General features: G+C 42.2%; 1 protein-coding gene across 2 annotated transcripts; it reads right to left on the minus strand.

Annotated features, from left to right (window-relative positions):
- Positions 1–376: 376 nt before the first annotated feature.
- On the minus strand, positions 377–11,243 carry TLR4 (toll like receptor 4). 2 transcript variants are annotated; one of them, XM_069573837.1, is made up of 4 exons: positions 10,754–11,243; positions 6,093–6,259; positions 3,946–4,167; positions 377–3,349 (listed from the first exon to the last, which is right to left on the minus strand). In XM_069573837.1, exon 4 carries the CDS (start codon positions 3,007–3,009, stop codon positions 1,084–1,086), a length of 1,926 nt encoding a protein of 641 aa, XP_069429938.1. In that variant the 5' UTR covers positions 3,010–3,349; positions 3,946–4,167; positions 6,093–6,259; positions 10,754–11,243; the 3' UTR covers positions 377–1,083. The 2 variants fall into 2 exon arrangements, with proteins under 2 accessions (XP_069429938.1, XP_069429937.1); XM_069573836.1 differs by lacking the exon at positions 3,946–4,167 and having other exon boundaries at positions 10,754–11,132.
- Positions 11,244–18,599: the final 7,356 nt, after the last annotated feature.

Below are 18,599 nucleotides of genomic sequence, written 5' to 3' on the forward strand. Positions count from 1 at the left end.
TGTGGCCATGGAGAGATACCCAACAGGAAAGAAGAAGGCAGCCTCCCCACCTCAAACCATTTCAAAATACCATGAAAAACTCAATGGTCTATCAGATAAAACTCACTCGCTGCACAAGAAAGATTCTGCTGCAGTTCTCATTATGTGGTCCCCCAGCTCTCTCCGCCCACATGTTTCTGGGGTCGTCGAGAAAAACCGACCTTGGAAGGTCACCCCACCTCTTACCCTGCCTCTAACCTGAATTTCTCATTATGAGGCCAGGAAGTTGGACCTATTTCCCTCTATTCCAATAAGTGCCACTTTCAACCAAATTATTTTGATACTACCTTCAGGACAGTCATAACTTACTAGGTAATAACTTCAGAATGACATCAAGTGACAAAATGATAGACTGTATTTTACATATTTCCTCAAAAGATAGTAGTTAAATATGGATATGTCCAGCCTGTCTCTAACAGTTTTATTTATGGTATAGAGAAGACGTGGAAAATGAGAACTGGATTTATAGAGACAAAAATATATCAGGACCTAATAGTTAATAAATAGAACATGCCGAGGGATAACCAGGACGTTTGTGAACTGAAGTAAAGTGGAGGGGAATCTGAATCAGGAGCCTTCTGGGTCAGGAAGTAGAATTTAAACTATATTCAATAGGAAAAGGAAAAGTAAGCCAAGACCTAGATCAATCGAAACGACCAAAAACACCTTGTTTTAACATGCCTAAAACATATAACCTGAGGCGGTTTCCACTGGAGAGGCTCAGGAGAAGTCTGTCCTTTCTTACTCTCACAGAGGCCCAGTCTCTTAGCTCTAATTCAGTTCGATGGGCTAAGAGTTTAGTTGACTTTCCTGCCCTGGACTCCTTAGCTGAGTTGCTGAAACATCCCCCGGGAAGCTCTGTATCTTGGCACAGTATCTATTCCCTGTACACTGTAAGCTCCGTGAGGCTGGCAGTCCTATAGGTCTCACTCCCACTGAATCACCGGCCTTTAGCACAATGCTTGGTACATGGCGGCATTTACTTGTTCACTGAACACACCCTGCATCCATCTGGGCAAGGAGCACATCAGGGGATTCTCCTCCTCAGGTGGAGGTGGTCGCTTCTTGCGGGTTGGTCTCTGCATCTGCTGTTCCTTCTGGACTCCGGGGTTTACCAGCCAGCAAGGCTTTTCTGAGTCTTCTCCAAAAGACATGCCGCCCCAGGACACTGTCCTCCCACTCCAGGTAGGTGTTCCTGTTCAGAAGGCGATAGAGCTCCACCTGCTGCCGCAGGAGAGACTTCTCCAGCTTCTGCAGGACGATGAAGATGATGCCAGCACGGCTGCTCAGAAACTGCCAGGTCTGGGCAATCTCATACTCGAAGATACACCATCGGCTCTGGATGAAGTGCTGGGACACCACGACAATCACCTTACGGCTCTTGTGGAAACCTTCCTGGATGATGTTGGCGGCGATGGCCACCCCAGGAATAAAGTCCCTGTAGTGAAGGCAGAGCTGAAAGGGGGGCACGCCCTCCTCCAAGTTCTTTACCAGTTCATTCCGCACCCAGGCTTCATCCTGGCTCGAGTAGATTACAAAGGCATCATAGGTGCTTTCACCTCTGCCATACTTTTTGCAGCCAGCAAGAAGCATCAGGTGGAAATAGAACTTATAGACTAGGACTCCTACCACAGATACCAGGAGTACAGTGACAACCGACACGCTGATGATCGTCTTGCTCATCTGACAAGTGGCATTCCTGAAACCAAGCACTGGCATGTCCTTCACATCTAAAGGCTCTGCACACATCATTTGCTCAGCTCCCACCAAGAGCTGCCTCTGGTCCTTGACCCACTGCAGGAAACTCTGATGTTCACAAACACAAGCAAATTCATTCTGAGTAAGATTTAGCCAAGTGAGGTTCCTTGGCAAATTCCGTAGTTCTTGCTCCTTAGAGGCCGTGATACGGTTGAAACTGCAGTCTAGGATCCGGAGCGAGTGGAGTGGTTCATAAAGAAATGTATCCAATGACAAGAGTTTGTTGTGACTCATATTCAGCACCTGAAGGCTAGGGAGGGAGTGAAATGCCGTCCAGGACACCTGTTCCAGTTGACACTTAGAGAGGTCCAAGATGGTTAAGTTAGTCAGCTCTGTGAAGATGTCAGGGAGCAAGTTGTTCTGAAAAGAGTTGCCTGCCATTTTCAAGGTCTGCAGACTGACTAAGCCAGTAAAGATGCCGTGGAAGACAATCCGGATGTTGGTGTAAGAGATGTCAAGGTAGCGGAGGTTTCTGAGTGATAGGAACGTTGAAAAAGCATTGATCTGTTTCAGAGTGGAATGCTGAAAATCCAGGTGTTCTAGCTGCTCTAAGCCCATGAAGTTTGAACCTAAGGTAATGACGTCATTGAAGCTCAGATCTAAATGCTTCAGGTTGGTTGTCCCAAAATAAGTGTGAGAACAGCAGCTCTTGAAACTCAAGTGATTTCTTTTGAGATCTAAATACTGAAGGCTTGGTAGCTCAGTCTTAGTAAAACTGCTTGCACGTTTGTTGTCTGTGAAAACAAACTTTTTGAGAGAACGGAGCTTCAGTGCAGGAAAGTTATCAAAGTCACAGTTAATCATTTCTAAGTGTTGCCATCTAAAATCTTTAAGAAGGGCTTGTAGACTTCCTAAAGATATACTCAACAGAGAAATCACAGAAACATTTGCCAAACAATTAAATAAGTCTGTATCATTCCGTGAGAATTTGTTCAAGTATGCTATCCGGAATTGCCCAATGGTCAGGTTGCACAGTCCCTCCAGGCAAGATCTGTCAAATTTTTGCAACTTCCTTTCATTTTTAAATTCTCCCAAAACCAGCCGGTTGATTTTTAAACCAGCCAGACCTTGAATACAAGTTTTCATGACATCTGAACTGTTAAAATTACTTCGCAGAGTCAATCCATTGAGCTTAATTTCTTTAAAGGTACCTGGTTCAATAAATTCTAAAGGGTTCAGGGACAAATCTAAAGAGAGGTTGAGTAGGGGCATTTGATGTAGAACTTTCACATCTTCATAATAAATATTTTGGATTTTGTTGTTAGAAAGATCCAAGTGCTCCAGGTTGGGAAGGTTAGAAAAATATTCAGGTAACTTGAAGGAATGGATAAAATTGTGAGCCACATTAAGCTCTTTCAAGGTTTTGAGATGTCCAATGGGGAAGTCATCTAGAGATACTAGGTTTGTCTCCACGGCCACCAGCTTCTGTAAACTTGATAGCCCAGAAAAGGCTCCCCAGGCTAAACTCTGGATAGGGTTTCCCGTCAGTATCAAGGTGGAGAGGTGGTTTAGACCCTGAAATGTGTTGTCTTCAATAATCTTAATTTCGCATCTACAAGAAAAAGAGATACAGATTATATAATATTTCTGCTGAATAGAAAACCAAAATGAAATATCAACCCAGTCATCTAGGTCTCCACACAGATATAACAATGCTATATAATGGTGCACAAGCAAACGTATCCAGCAAGGCAGATGAAACAAAGAAGTCCCGCAAATTTGGTACTGTCACACTAGCCCATGACAATCTTTTTTATCACACTAGGCACACATGCTAAGCAGAGGCAGCCCATCCAACAGAGGAAAATCAGTTAAAGATGAATGATTGGGGCACCTGAAGACTGAACCCCAGATCAACTTTAGCCATTTCCTGAAACACGTAATTGTGATTATACATCCAACTGGTAAGATGAGATAGACAGTTGTTAATTGCTAGGCATGATAAATGACCGCTGAATACCAATTTCAAAGATATAGAAATTATACCTAAATGTCACAGATATCCTTACCATTCAAGAAAAATTCCCCATAGAATAAGGGGGCTCAAAGAGAAAGAATGTGCCTGCCAGTGCAGGAGACCTGGTTTTGATCCCTGGGTCAGAAAGAGCCCCTGGAGAAGGAAATACCAAACCACTCCAGTATTCTTGCCTGGGAAATCCCACGGATGGAGGAGCCTGGCAGTCCGTGGGGTCATAAACATTTGCACGTGACTTAGTGACCGAACAACAATGACATCCCTTCAGAGAAGCAGAGGATGGAGGTGAAGGGAACACACAACTGGAAGCAGGAGCTGTGGATACGAATCTCTGACCTGTTGTCAACAAGCCATGTGAATATATACTTAAACTCTCCAAGCCTCTGTTTGCTCATCTACAAAAAGAAAAAAAAAAATGTATCAGTAGATTTCCGTAGGGACAAAAGGCTGGCTGGTCTATCACAAAAGCATCCATTGAAAATAAGTTGAGTTATTGATGGTACCTAAAGACACTGTGAAGTGAGGTGCGAAGGCAGAGCGGCTATTGCACCATAATCTGTCCTTATCTTAATCTAGCATCTCCTCCCAACTAACCAGGAGAGGGAACTAGCCTCTCTCTAGGAACATACTTAAAGCTTCTGAGGGCAGTTCCTTGGGTACATGGTGGGTCGAAGATCCATTTTAAGGGACGCTGATGAGAAACCATTTTTCTTTAAAATTTAAGAATATTGCTCTGGCTACCTCAATTCGGTACAGTTCTTGACAAAATTCTTACTCAGAAAACTGAAATTTAGAAACTAATGAAATGCTATAATAGTATTTTATAGTTATAAAGTTCACTTTGCAAGGTTTTTAATATATATACCATGTCACTCTCAGTATCACATTTAACCCTATGGTATAAGGTTCATCACTTATGAAACTGAGACTCAGGTCAAATGTAGAAACGAGCCTCCGGCCACATGGCAGTAAATGTTGGAGGAGGACTCAGCTCAAGTATTCTGACTTCCATAGGGCTCCATGTCTCTGCCTTCAAAATGCTTGGTTCCTACCTTTGTTGTAGTCTATCAATATCTAAGTTAGAGTATAAAACATCAGATGATCACTCTTCTACAGAAATATTTGCTATCCTCGTATCCTTTATTAAGAGTTTCTATGATAAAATGTCACATATGTTTCTCCACTTTTCACAAACTCTTATAGAGATTGTAGCCCATTATGTATTACTTTTCTAAATAAGGTCCCTAATGATGAAGATATTTTAGGAATAAGATTCAGTTCTCCCCAAAATGATGATAATAACTTCACCTACTCTAATGAATGATATACTTCGTTGTATCAGAAAAGAAAATACTAGTCACTGTTCATTCTTACCGCAGATGTTTTCCTTTGATCATGCATCTTTCTCATTGGCTTACTTGTATCTTCCTAATTCCCTATCCTGTACCTCACTTTCAATATTCTAGACATTATCTGAATCCAACTCCATTCAAGAACTCTGTCTAAATTACTCACTGCATCTGTGTGTTAGTCACTCAGTTGTGTCCAACTCTTTGTGACTCCATGGATTATGGCCCACCAGGCTCCTTTGACCATGGGGATTCTGCAGGCAAGAATACTGGAGTGGGTTGCCATGCCCCCCCAACAGGGAATATTCCCAACCGAGGGATTGAACCCAGCTCTCCTGCATTGCAGGTGGATTCTTTACCCACTGAGCCATTAGGGAAGTCCGGTGGCTCTCTGCATAGAAGTCCCCTTTTCTGTACAGCACAAAGTATTGCCTCTAGTTTTCAAATAACTTGTCACCTACTCTTATATATTACTATCTTTATCTCAGGTTCAAAATCCAAAGTCAGAATCAAGGAACATGTATTGAATGCCTACTATATGCCCAGCACCATGCTCAGGTTTAACATATTAATTCTTTTAAGTGGATATGCCCTCCTTAATAGCTAGGGTTGTGTGTTAAGTATCAACATATTCTTGTTTTCTAGCAGAGTGAACAACATATAGCAGCAAGTAGTCAATAAATATTTGCTGATGAAAGAGTTCGAGTCAATTTACTCCCCTGACTTAAGAGAAAATCAGAGATAGAATTTTCCTTAGAAACTGTCTCCTCCAACTGCTTTCACAAATAAAACAGCTGAGACCTGAAGAAGGGAGATAGCTTGCCCAAAGTTATGTAATAAGTAAGTTGTCTGTTGAGTGAATAATTAAGTGAACGAAAAGGAGACCTCATGAATCAGGTTTTCTAACTTGAGAATGAAATGACAATACCAGGAACATTTCTCCTTGTACAGTGGTAGAACTCATGCATTACCTGGATAAATCCAGCACTTGCAGTTCTGGGAACCTGGAGAAGTTATGGCTGCCTAAATGTCTCAGGTAGTTAAAGCTCAGGTCCAGCATCTCGGTTGATATGGGGATGTTGTCGGGGATTTTGTAGAGATTCAGCTCCATGCATTGGTAACTGATGTTAGGAACAACCTGAAATGATTAGATATTAGATGCAGTATCTTTCTGCATGCACCTTAGCAGACTTCTCAGCAACTCTCCTCTCCTAGACTACAGCCTTGGAGGCTACTGGGACAAGCAAAGAGACCAGTCAACCTTCTTTCAAACATCCATCCATCCAATCATCCATCACCTGATCATCTGTTCATCCATCCACTTATCCCTTCATTTATCCATTCACTTCATTCTTATGAAAGGTCTTACTCTAGATTAGGAAGGGAAAAGCACCTACCCAGTGTTTAACCTCTGCTCTCTCAATGGCAGCATTCAGCAAGAAGCAATGGAGCCTCGTGGTGAAGATCTGAAGCACTAGAGTTCAGAAGTCCTAGATGTCACCCTAGCTCTTCCCTATGATTTGCAGGAAGGCATTGTGTTGTTGCTATTGTTTTTCTAAATATACCTCTCATTGTATACAAGCTTAAAGAGACTTCCAGTCAAGTCTTCAGCACTTCCTTGGTCATAGCCCAATTTTTGCCAATTTTATTCTTTCCCTTGGATCACTCATAGCTCAGCTGATAAAGAATCAGCCTGCAATGCAGCAGACCCCAGTTCAATTCCTGGGTCAGGAAGGTCCGCTGGAGAAGAGATAGGCTACCCACTTCAGTATTCTTGGGCTTCTCTTGTGGCTCAGCTTGTGAAGAATCTGCCTGCAATGCGGGAGACCTAGGTTCAATCCCTGGATTGGAAAGATCCCCTGGAGAAGGGAAAGGCTACCAACTCCAGTATTCTGGCCTGGAGAATTCTGGGTCACAAAGAGTCGGACACAACTGAACAAATTTCACTTTCACTTGGGTCACTGACCTTTGAGCAAATGAGATAGAAACGAGGACAAATTTGACGTGCACAGACTCCGGTGGTGGAACATGACACTTGATACTGCCTTGGTTCCTAAGCTGATATCTATCCCATATTCCCAAATTCCTTGTAAGCCTTGTTCTCCAACTTCCCATTTAGTTTCCTTATTCTCTGATTCTTCAACAAAATTCTTTGCTTAAGCCAGCTAATTTTGGTTTTCAGTTTAAAACCCATAGAACCTGTTAAAAGGATTAATGAGATGTTTTTAAAGAGATTATCTCAAAGCCTATTACAGTGTAAATGATCAATACATTGTGAACATGTATTATTATTGGCTATTATTAATTCTCCACTATATGAGGCTTAGGTCTTACATGTTACATACTTGAATTTAATCTGCAAATAAACCTTTTAAAGAATAAGAATTCAGCAAGATGAAGTAATGCGTGTAAAGTCTCACAGGCCACAGTGCAGCTCTTTACTTTATTCACTTGATCTTGAAATGTTATTCCTCAGAGCATCTGCACAGCCCATACTGTCTAATAGAGAATGGGGCCAGGGTCATCCCTTACCTTCTCTTATTCTCCTTCACGGGAGACATCACTATCTAACATGATGCCTTCTGTGTGATTGTTGGATATATACTGTTTGTTTCCCTCTCTAGATTGTAAACTTTGAGAATCTAGCTCTCTGTTATGTCTCCAGCACTCAGAATGATGCCCAGAAAATGATTAACGCTCAATAAAAATTTGTATATGGCTCCAGACTTCCATCAGCTCCCCATCTAGAGTAGGGGTTATGGTGGGAGCGCAACTCATTCGTGAAAAGGGTCTTAAACCAGGCCTGGAAAATGTTCCCTTTGGTTCAGAAAAGGTAGATATCAATCTTGGATTCTGAGACTGTAGATTTCATAGAAGGCTTCCAAGAAAGGGAAAATTTCAAGGCAAATCTGGAAGGACAAGTGAGATTTGGATATGTGGAAAGAGGAAGAACGAGGGAAGAGTGTGAGTACAGAGAGGTGGAAAACTAGCTCCGCTTAGATGGAGTGTGGCAGGGTGTGGAACCTAAACCAGATGGGGAGCCAGAGCCAGGTCCGGAGGGCCCTATACTCTGTCCTACGGCAATACTTTTAAGTCGTTTAACATGTACAAATTGAGCAACCACATGCGCTAGGCACTGGGACAGAGTGACAGGTAAAACCAGCCATGATCTTGCCTTTTTACAAATACCGTTTCAACATGAAGACAAATAATGAGCAATAGATATCTGCATTCACACACTATATGTGTTTTATATATGTGTATGTAGGGGCTTCCCTGGTGGCTCAGTTCATAAAGAAACCGCCTGCACTGCATGAGACCCAGGTTCGATCTCTGGCTGGGAGAGATCCGCTGGAGAAGGAAATGGCAAGCCCCTCCAATGTTCTTGCCTGGAAAATCCCATAGATAGAGACCGGTGGACTGCAGTTTATGGGGTTGCAAAGAGTTGGACACAACTGAGCGTGCACACACACAACTGAGCATGCACATACACACACACGTATATATATACACACACACAATGATGTGCTATTAAAAAAAAAAAACAGTAAAGCAGCAGGAATTCCCTGGTGGTCCAGTGACTGGACTTTGTGTTCCCAATGCAAGGGGCCTGGATTCAACCCCTGGTCAAAGAACTAGATCCCAGGTACCACAACTAAGAGTTTGCAAGCCACAACTAAAAAAATCCTGAATGCCACAACTAAGCCCCACTGCAGCCAAATAAACAAATAAATATTTTTTAAACCAATAAAAATAAGTAGCATAGGACATTAAAGGCAAATACAGGGAGTGAGGAGCTTTATATGAGGCAATCAAGGAAGGCTTCCCAGAGGAGGTAACATTTAAGCAGAAATTTGAATAAAGTGAGGGATTAAGCTATGAACAAATCTAGGGCTGTATTGTCCAATTGGGTAACCACAAGCCACACACAGCTATTGAATATGAGAAATGTGGATAGTTTAATATAATAAATGTAAAAGAAATGATATAATATGTGCTAAAACTCAAGGACTCAGTACCGAAGAAAAAACGTAAAATATCTTGCTAATAGTCTAGTACATATTACATTTTGAAATAGTATTTTTAATAAACAGAGTTAAATAAAAATACTACTAAAATTAAATTCACCTACTTTTAATATTTTTAATATGGCTACTAGAACATAGTTTAAAGCATTGTTTTAAATTTAGCTAGTTAAAATTACGTTAATGTGGTTAAATAAAAATTTAGTTGAATTTAGTTAAATGTATTATTTAAATTTAAATAACTTCACGTGACCCATTGAACAGCACTCATCTAGGGGAAAGGCATTCATTCTAGCTAGAGGAAATCATGAGTGCAAAGGGCACCATGGTAGGAAAAGGTCCCTGACAGTGATGGAGAATTATTAAAAGCTTTTACGGACAGTAATATCTTAGAGTTGGACCTCGAAAAACAACAACAAACAAACAGCAGATGAATATGAGCAGATTAGATTAAAAGAAGCAGGCTGTGGGGTTAGGAGACTGGTCACTGCCCAAGCATCAAGGCCAGGGGAACTGGGGATCTGCCCTAGGGTGGCGCTGAGGTGATGGACAGAGTTTTGGAAAATGAGAGCATCTGGGGCATGGGAAAAGGGAGGAGCCAGGAGAAGCTGTGATTTTATCCCAGGATGACCGTAACTGGGGGATCTATATCCACTGATTGAACAGCAGGAGACACGCAGAAAGGAGGACAGTGAGCCGGGTGTGGGCAGGGAGTGGCGGGACAGAGGACTTGGGATGACAAGTTTGTCTTCTTACACATTACACGAATTCCCCCATGTCCTCAATGTCTGGACTCTGACTGGCTATGCTTTTTTTGAGTTTCTCCCACACCCTAAATCCCAGGACATTTCTGTGGCTGTTTGCTGCTGCTGTGGGTTTCCAAAGCAATAGTCAAGTCCATGCAGGGGGAAAAAACAGGAGACGCTTTCTGAATGAGATTACAAACCAGCTGGCTGGTGTTTCACAAAGAAAGCATTGCATTAGCTGATATTTTGCCTCTTTCCCTGTCTCTTGTTCTTCTCTGTTACCCTGTCTCTGTCTTTATCTCTCTGTTTCTCCTTTTCTTGTCCAACTCTTTTTATTTTCATTTTTTGGACAGAACTAGACTAGATTTATAAATCTGAAATCTACATAGACAGTTCTTTCTATTAAGAGACAAAACAAACAAACAAATCTTCCTGATACTGAAAGGGGCAAAGCAAGAGCTCAAAACAGTGTACAAACCACCAGCAGAAAGGAGTGACAGGAAGCAGGCTTCTTACAACTTTCTATTAAAGTCTATGGTTCTCTTATTGATGTAAAAACTAGTCTCAGAGAGGTTTAATGAGTTCTTCAAAGTCACATAGCCCAGATGTGGAACAATAGTGATTCTAAGCAGGTCTGTCTGGCCTAAAGTTCCTATTCCTCAGTGGGGCACATGCCTTGGGCTGCCTGTTAATGCCCTGTAACCATGAATCATTTGATTCCTGCGGTTTCTTACGTTAAAGTAATTTATGTCTGTTTGCAAATGAACCTAACCAGGGCCCAGCACAGGGAAACTGAGCAGAGAGCAGTTTTTCAGAAGCAAAGCCAAGCTCAGGGAAGCCGCACTGACTCTAGCCGCTTACCTGTACGCAAGGGTCCCAGCTCTCGGTTCTCAGGCAGGAGAGGATGGCCATGGCCGGGATCAGAGCCGCAGCCCGGCGGGCACGAGCCATCATCCTGGCATTTTCTGTGACCAGAAGGGGCTCTGTGAAAGCATGACCCTCTGTCTGTGCCGGCCAGGGCAGCCCCCAAGGCGCTGCAGTGTCTCTCCCCGGCGTGGTGCCCCAGGGCACTGCCCCTATTCAAAGCAGTGCTGGGTTACGGGAGGAGAGGAAGTGAGAGTGGCACCCTTAGCCTTCTGGACTTTTGTTTCTCTAATATTAATCTCCTCTGCCACCGGAAGGGAAGTTAGAAGAAGAAGAAAACGTCTGCAGACCAGGGGCTGAGGTAACAACAAGAGGAAGCTGGCTTTTATCCCAGGAAGTCATCTGACCTCAGGGTTAGTGAATTTAGGAAAGCAATCAGACTCGTCAAACAGCCTGCGTGACTAACTACCTAGGACTCTGGCTTTCTGCTTTCATTTTGTAGTGGAAACTCACTGTTAACTGTTCATTTCCTAGGTCAGCCATAACAAAATACCCTGGACTACGTGACTTAAACAGGCATTCATTTTCTCACGAAGTTCTGGAGGCTAGACGTCTGTGCTCAAGGGATCAGCAGGCTTGGTTTTTCAGGCTCTCCCCTTGGCTTGTAGATGGCTGTCTTCTCCCTGCGCCTTCACGTCATCTTCTCTCTGCGTGTGCTGGGTCTTAATTTCCTTTTCTTATAAGCACATAAGTCATAATGGGTTAGAGCCACCCTAATCTACAACCTCATGATCTCGGTTCAGTTCAGTCGCTTAATCGTGTCTGACCCTTTGCAACCCCATGGACTGCAGCACACCAGGCCTCCCTGTCCATCACCAACTCCCGGAGTTTGCTCAAACTCATGTCCATTGAGTCAGTGATGTCATCGAACCATTTCATCCTCTGTCGTCCCCTTCTCCTCCCGCCTTCAATCTTTCCCAGAATCAGGGTCTGTTCCAGTGAGTCAGTTCTTCACATCAGGTGGCCAAAGTTTTAGAGTTTCAGCTTCAGCATCAGTCCTTCCACTGAATATTCAGGACTGATTTCCTTTAGAATGGACTGGTTGGATCTCCTTGCAGTCCAAGGGACCCTCAAGAGTCTTCTCCAACACCACAGTTCAAGAGCATCAATTCTTTGGCACTCAGCTTTCTTTATAGTCCAACTCTCAACATCCATACATGACTACTGGAAAAACCATAGCTTTGACTAGATGGACCTTTGTTGGGAAAGTAATGCTTTTTAATATGCTGTCTAGGTTGGTCATAGCTTTTCTTCCAAGGAGCAAGCATCTTTTAATTTCGTGCCTGCCGTCACCATCTGCAGTGGTTTTGGAGCCCCCCAAAATAAAGTCTCTCACTATTTCCATTATTCTCCCATGTATTTGCGGTGAAGTGATGAGACCGTGACCTCATTTTACCTTAAATATCATTTTAAAAACCCAAATTTGGACTTTCCTGGTGGTCCAGGTGTTAAGAATTTGCCTGACAGGGCAGGGGACATGGGTCCAGTCCCTGCTCCAGGAAGATTCCGCATGCCATTGGGCAACTGAGCCCGCGAGCTACAACTGCTGCAGCCCACATGCCCTGAAGCCTGTGCTCCTCAGCAAGAGAAGCCACGATGGCTACCGAGGAGCCCCGGCTCACCACACCTAGAGAAACCCCACTCGCGCAGCCCAGACCCAGTGCAGCAAAAAGTGACTGCATAGACAAAGCCCCAGCCTCAAAATGCAGTCACATTCTGAGGGGCTGAGGGAAAGGTTCCAATCCATGAATTTTGACAGGGCATAAAATTCAGCCCAGGCACTGTCCAATTTTGTGAAATCTTGTGAAGAAACCCAAATTTATGAAACATTGAAAATAAAGCTGTATTAAGGTGGTTATTAACTATTAAGGTGATTAAAAATATGAATAAGTGAAGTGAAAGGCACTCTATTGTGTCCAACTCTTTGCGACCCAGTGAACTATACAGTCCATGGAATTCTCCAGGCCAGAATACTAGCGTGCATAGCCTTTCCCTTCTCCAAGGGATCTCCCCAACCTAGAGATCGAACCAGGTCTCCCGCATTGCAGGTGGATTCTTTACCAGCTGAGCCACAAGGGAAGCCCAAGAAATATGAAGAAAATGAGGGTAATAATATGTACCTCAAAGTATTCTTATAGGATTAAATAAGGTGGGTTGGGTTGAAGAATCGAATAAACATACCAGAATTCAGATCTACACCAGGGTGATCTGTGGCCATGTAACATTGTTGGTCAAGTCACTTAAACTAATGAGACTTAATTTCCAGTCTGTAAAATGGGATAATTCTAATCACAATAGAAGCTCACATTTATGGAATTCATAAAAGGAAGGCCTTGTGATAGTCCAAAAAATGGAAGCTGCTATGCATTAGATTTTTTTAAAACCGGAAATAATCACATTTGTCTAACGTGATGGAATTAAGTTAGTTTACAGGAAATGCCTAGTGTAGTGCATAGCTCATTAGGGTATTCCATAAATTGACAACTATTAAGGTGATTAAAAATATGAATAAAATAAGGATAGTAATATGTACCTTGAAGTGTTGTTATGGGATTAAATAAAGTAGAATTTGTAAAGCTTGTCTAGACACTCTAGGACAATGTCTAGAGTATAGGAAGTACAGTGTAAGTTTCTGTTAAACAAAAATGTAGTTTATATGCATATGATACCACTCTAAAGTGGCAGAAAGTGAAGAGGAACTAAACACCCTCTTGATGAGGGTGAAAGCGAAGAGTTGAAAAAGCTGGCTTAAAGCTCAACGTTTAAAAAGCCAAAATTATGGCATCTGGTCCCATCTCTTTATGGCAAATAGAAGGGGAGAAATTGGAAGCAGTGACAGATTTTATTTTGGGGGGCTCCAAAATCACTGCAGCCATGAAATTTAAAAATGTTTGCTCCTTGAAAGGAAAGCTGTGACAAACCTAGACTGTGTTTTAAGAAGCAGAGACATCACTTTGTTGACAAAAGTTCATATAATCAAAGCTATGGTTTTTCCAGTAGTCATGTATGGATATGAGAGTTGGACCATAAAGAAGGCTGAGTGTCAGAAAGTTGGTGCTTTGAATTGTGGTGCTGGAGAAGACTCTTGTGAGTCCCTTGGACAGCAAGGAGATCAAGCCAGTCAATCTTAAAGGAAATCAACCCTGAATATTCTTTGGAAGGACTGATGCTGAAGCTGAAGCTGAATCTCTAATACTCTGGCCACCTGATGCACAGAACTAACTCATTGGAAAAGTCCCTGATGCTAGAAAAGATTGAAGGCAAAAGGAGAAGGGGGAGGCAGAGGATGAGATAATTAGATAGCATCACTGACCCAATGGACATGAATCTTGGCAACCTCCAGGAGATAGTGAAGGACAGGGGCGCCTGGTATGCTGCAGTCCATGGTGTTGCAAAGAGTCAGACATGACTTAGAGATTGAAAAACAACAACAACAAATTACTATTATTGTATCCTACATATTAATAGTTCTACCCAAGATATCACCAAAGCACCTGAAATCTATCTAAAATCAAGCTGTGAGGGAGCATGTCCTAAGGGACAGAGCACAAAATCGCAGACTTCTTCAACATCACTGCTGTAAAATTCAGCTAAAAATAGTGCCCCTGTCAGAATGTCACTTTATGGATTAATAAAGCTTCTCTAATGGCTCAGCTAGTAATGAATCTGCCTGCAATGCAGGACATGCGGGAGACATGGGTTCTGTCACTGGGTTGGGAAGATTCCCTGAAGTAGAAAATGGAAACTCATTTCAGTTTTCTTGCCTAAAGATTCCCATGAACAGAGGAGCCTATTGGGCTACAGTCCAAAGGATTGCAGAGAGTCAGACACAACACACGCACACACACACTGATCTTAAAGCAGAGACTATGTGCTTAATAAATTTTAGTTCCCTTGAAAGTTAACAACATTTTCATTCCATAGTCATCCAAGATGAAACTATTTTTGACTTAATCATTTCTCTGTATTAACTATATTATATTTTCTTATTTTCTGGATTCTTGATGCTGTGGCACTGGGGACCTTGCTGATGGGGATAGACTGATCTAGTCAGTTCTTAGAGATACCAAATGATTTTCCGTGGAGCATAACTTTCATATGCAAACTAACCAAACCAGAGCCCATACTCTGAAACTCTTCCTCTATCTGGCTTTTACATTCTAGAAGGCAATGTTCTTCTGCCTGAATCGTCACAGGGCTAGGTACCCGAGACACCCAGACAACTAGAGAAAGCCCTGATTTGCAAGAGTGTGCTGAACTTACTCAAACTAGCCGATCTTAAGCCTGCTTACCCTGCCTTTTCTTACCTCTCCCACAGAAGCCACAGTTAAGGCCACTGCCCATGCCTTCCCCTGGCCCCTTCTGCCTCCTTATAGACTTGGTGCTTCCCCATGTGGCTCTGCAGGGTGTCTCCTGCCCCCTCCTCTTGGAAAATGTGAGTAACAAGCTATCTTTTCAATGGCAGTTGTCTCCTGATCTGTCTCACAACACCTGCATAATAGGCAAAGTAGCATTTTGAAACAAAATGTTCTACCAAGTCCTAGAGGATTTATCTGTAAAATAATTCTAAAACATCAGTCTTCATTTCTATTGGCATGGCCAGTGAACACATCTCTTGGCCTCGAGATTTGCAGTGTACTCTTCAAGGGTCTCCCGGGGTCCAGATATACTTCTTCCAAAGTTTCAACTTTTCCAATCCATCCTTTATCCCCAAATCAAAACCTGATTGAAAGTAAATGAAAATGAAAGTAAAATTATCTCATGCCATGTCAGTAATATTCTAAGGTTGTGTATTGCCTCAACCTCAAGCATTTTGGTGTACACCCAACTACATGCACGCGCACGCACGCGCACACACACACACACACACACAGAATCACCTGTGGTCCTGCTCCACAGCACCAAATATGTTCTATCCCGTGGAAAGGGAACACAAACCTGTTGATCAAGGGGTTATCTGTGCCGCAACTTTAGTATCCTATAAAATCCATCCAAGGGGTTATCTGTGCCGCAACTTTAGTATCCTATAAAATCCATTTCATGTTGATTACAACAAAGTGACAAGAATAGACATTACTTTGTCAACAAAGGTCCGTCTAGTCAAGGCTATGGTTTTTCCAGTGGTCATGTATGGATGTGAGAGTTGGACTACAAAGAAAGCTGAGCACCGAAGAACTGATGCTTTTGAACTGTGGTGTTGGAGAAGACTCTTGAGAGTCCCTTGGACTGCAAGGAGGTCCAACCAGTCCATCCTAAAGGAGATCAGTCCTGGGTGTTCATTGGAAGGACTGATGTTAAAGCTGAAGCCCCAATACTTTGGCCACCTGATGCAAAGAGCTGACTCATTTGAAAAGACCCTGATGCTGGGAGGGATTGGGGGCAGGAGGAGAAGGGGATGACTGAGGATGAGATGGTTGGATGGCATCACTGACTCAATGGACATGGGTTTGTGTAGACTCTGGGAGTTAGTGATGGACAGGGAGGCCTGGCATGCTGTGGTTCACGGGGTCGCAAAGAGTCAGACATGACTGAGTGACTGAACTAACAAGAGTAGACAATCACAACTTAGCCCAGCTCAGAGAGGAAACCCCCTCATAGTTTGGCAAGTCTAAGTATCAAATTTGATTCCATCCAACAAGTCTAGGTTTCACATGTTAACACCCCTTGAATCATAATATATCTCACAATTCACAATCTATTCCAATGATTATTGGCAGAACATTTTTTTCTTTCCTGGTGGCAAATAAGGTAATGGTACATCTAATGATCAGTGATACTTTATATTCAATAAGGAACAGTTTTTCAATAAGAAGATGAAAAAGAAAAAACAGCAACACACACAAACACAGGCTCTGTTCAAGTAAATAAAGGAAACAAATGGTTAGACAGAGATTAAAGAGATTTGTTTCTTAAGTACTCCTTAGAGCATGTACTAGACTAATGGGTATCTTGCATCTGCAAGCAAAAATAGAGTACTCAGTGTCTCCCACTAATCTTTCTGACCCACGGTGACTCCCTTTTATCCTTGGACACCCATTACCAGTCCTGTACTGATTAGTGTGCCGTGGAGGCATGTTTCTGGGGTCTGTAGGATGGAAAACGCTGCTCTTAAGCAGAAGCATGAAGCTGACTCTCCTGGCACCCAGCGACCGACTTCCTGTCTCTAGTGCTGGATCGTCACAGTAAGTACATCTGAGTAGTGTACTCCTCAGCATTTCCCTCCCCAATACCCCTCTTATCAGGGGCGAGTAAGTGCACCTCGTGGGGGCTGCCAAGGAAAACAGCCTAAATAGTCCCTTCTCCTCAGCTTGAAATATCCATGGCATTTCCTATGTTATTTTAAAAGTTACACTGAATTTTCTATCTCTGTTGTCTGCCTCGATCAGTGGTTCTATAAGCTCCATGAGGGTAGAGGCTTTGTCCAGTGTTCATATATATTCAGTGCATGAGTATACACTCAATAAGCAGTTAATAAATGAATTAAATGAACAGTATATTTGAATTTGTTTCTAATTTGCAGCTGGCATTTTAGAGAACTTGTCATCTTTCCATATTGAGTAATGGGATTCTCTTACAACATGTTCAGTGATTATTCTGGGGCTTTATCTTACTATTCTCATGCTTCAAATACTTATTCTTTATACTTTCATTATTGTTACACTTTTCCACCTCCTGATATTCCCTGAGGGTACATGTGCCCCAGTTCAAGCAACACAGAATAATAGAGTCACAGCAAGTGGATTGAGAAAAAGTCCTTATTGCAGTAAACGCCATGCTTTGTGTTGGAGGAAAAAAATCTTTTTCTCTTTTAGTCATGAACCTGAGGCAGAGGCTGGTTGACTATGGCCAAGAGTCTTTCATCTTTGTTCTGTCTCTGTACTTGCCCAAATCACTCAGCAAAGGTCTGCTTGTCCATTCAGATTCTGGAAAAGTGTGGTGTGACATGTAATATAGAAAAGACTATATTTTAAAATATTTAATTATTCTATTGACTTTCTCGCATCATCATTTCTTAATATCTGACTTACCTTTAATGTCACAGAATCTTCTTAACTATGTAACAGAAATAACACTGTGTAACATAAATAATACTATGGTCTAACCATTAGCATTATTTGAGAGATAAATGAGATAATATATGTGGATATACTGACAAATATTAGTTTTACACAAATGTTGACCACTCCATCATTTACCAGATGCATAGTATGTGCTTAACATCAGCCAGGCACTGTTGTAGGCCCTGAAGATACATCAGTGAACAAAACAGACAGCCCTGCCTGCACGGAGCTCACGTTCTAATGAGGAGGGAGCCAAGAACAAGGATAAATAAGAATGTTACATAGTATGTTGGAAGACCCATGAGTGGAAAATTAAGAGTAAGTGGTGTAATTCAATGAGGAGCTACAAGTGGCACTGAAGTTGCAAACAGAGCAGCCAGTGTGGCCCTCACCGAGAAAGTGACATTCTGAACCATTTCCTGAAGGAGTTGCTAGCCATGCAGATATCTAGGAGAACATTCCAGTTAGAATAGTGGTTCTCAAACAAGCTTGTACGTATAGAGAATAGATTGGTCGTAACCAGAGACTGATGATTGCAAGAGGTGAAGGGGGGTAAAAAGGTACAAATTTCCAGCTATAAAATAAATAAGGCATGTGATGTACAGCATGATGACTGCAGTTAAAAATACCATATTGCACTTTTGAAAGTTGCTAAGAGAATCAATCTTAAAAGTCCTCATCATAAGGAAAAAAACTATAACTATGTATGGTTATGAATGTTA

Source organism: Ovis canadensis, chromosome 2, assembly GCF_042477335.2.
Source record: "Ovis canadensis isolate MfBH-ARS-UI-01 breed Bighorn chromosome 2, ARS-UI_OviCan_v2, whole genome shotgun sequence".
NCBI classification, from domain to species: domain Eukaryota; kingdom Metazoa; phylum Chordata; class Mammalia; order Artiodactyla; family Bovidae; genus Ovis; species Ovis canadensis.

Excerpts from the sequence above, each read along its gene's own strand:
- TLR4 (XM_069573836.1), bottom strand. The coding sequence starts at position 10,846 with ATGATGGCTCGTGCCCGCCGGGCTGCGGCTCTGATCCCGGCCATGGCC. Across the intron at positions 6,260-10,753 it reads GCTGGGACCCTTGCGTACAG|GTTGTTCCTAACATCAGTTA; the intron begins GTAAGCGGCTAG and ends TAATCATTTCAG. Across the intron at positions 3,350-6,092 it reads CAAGTGCTGGATTTATCCAG|ATGCGAAATTAAGATTATTG; the intron begins GTAATGCATGAG and ends TTTTTCTTGTAG.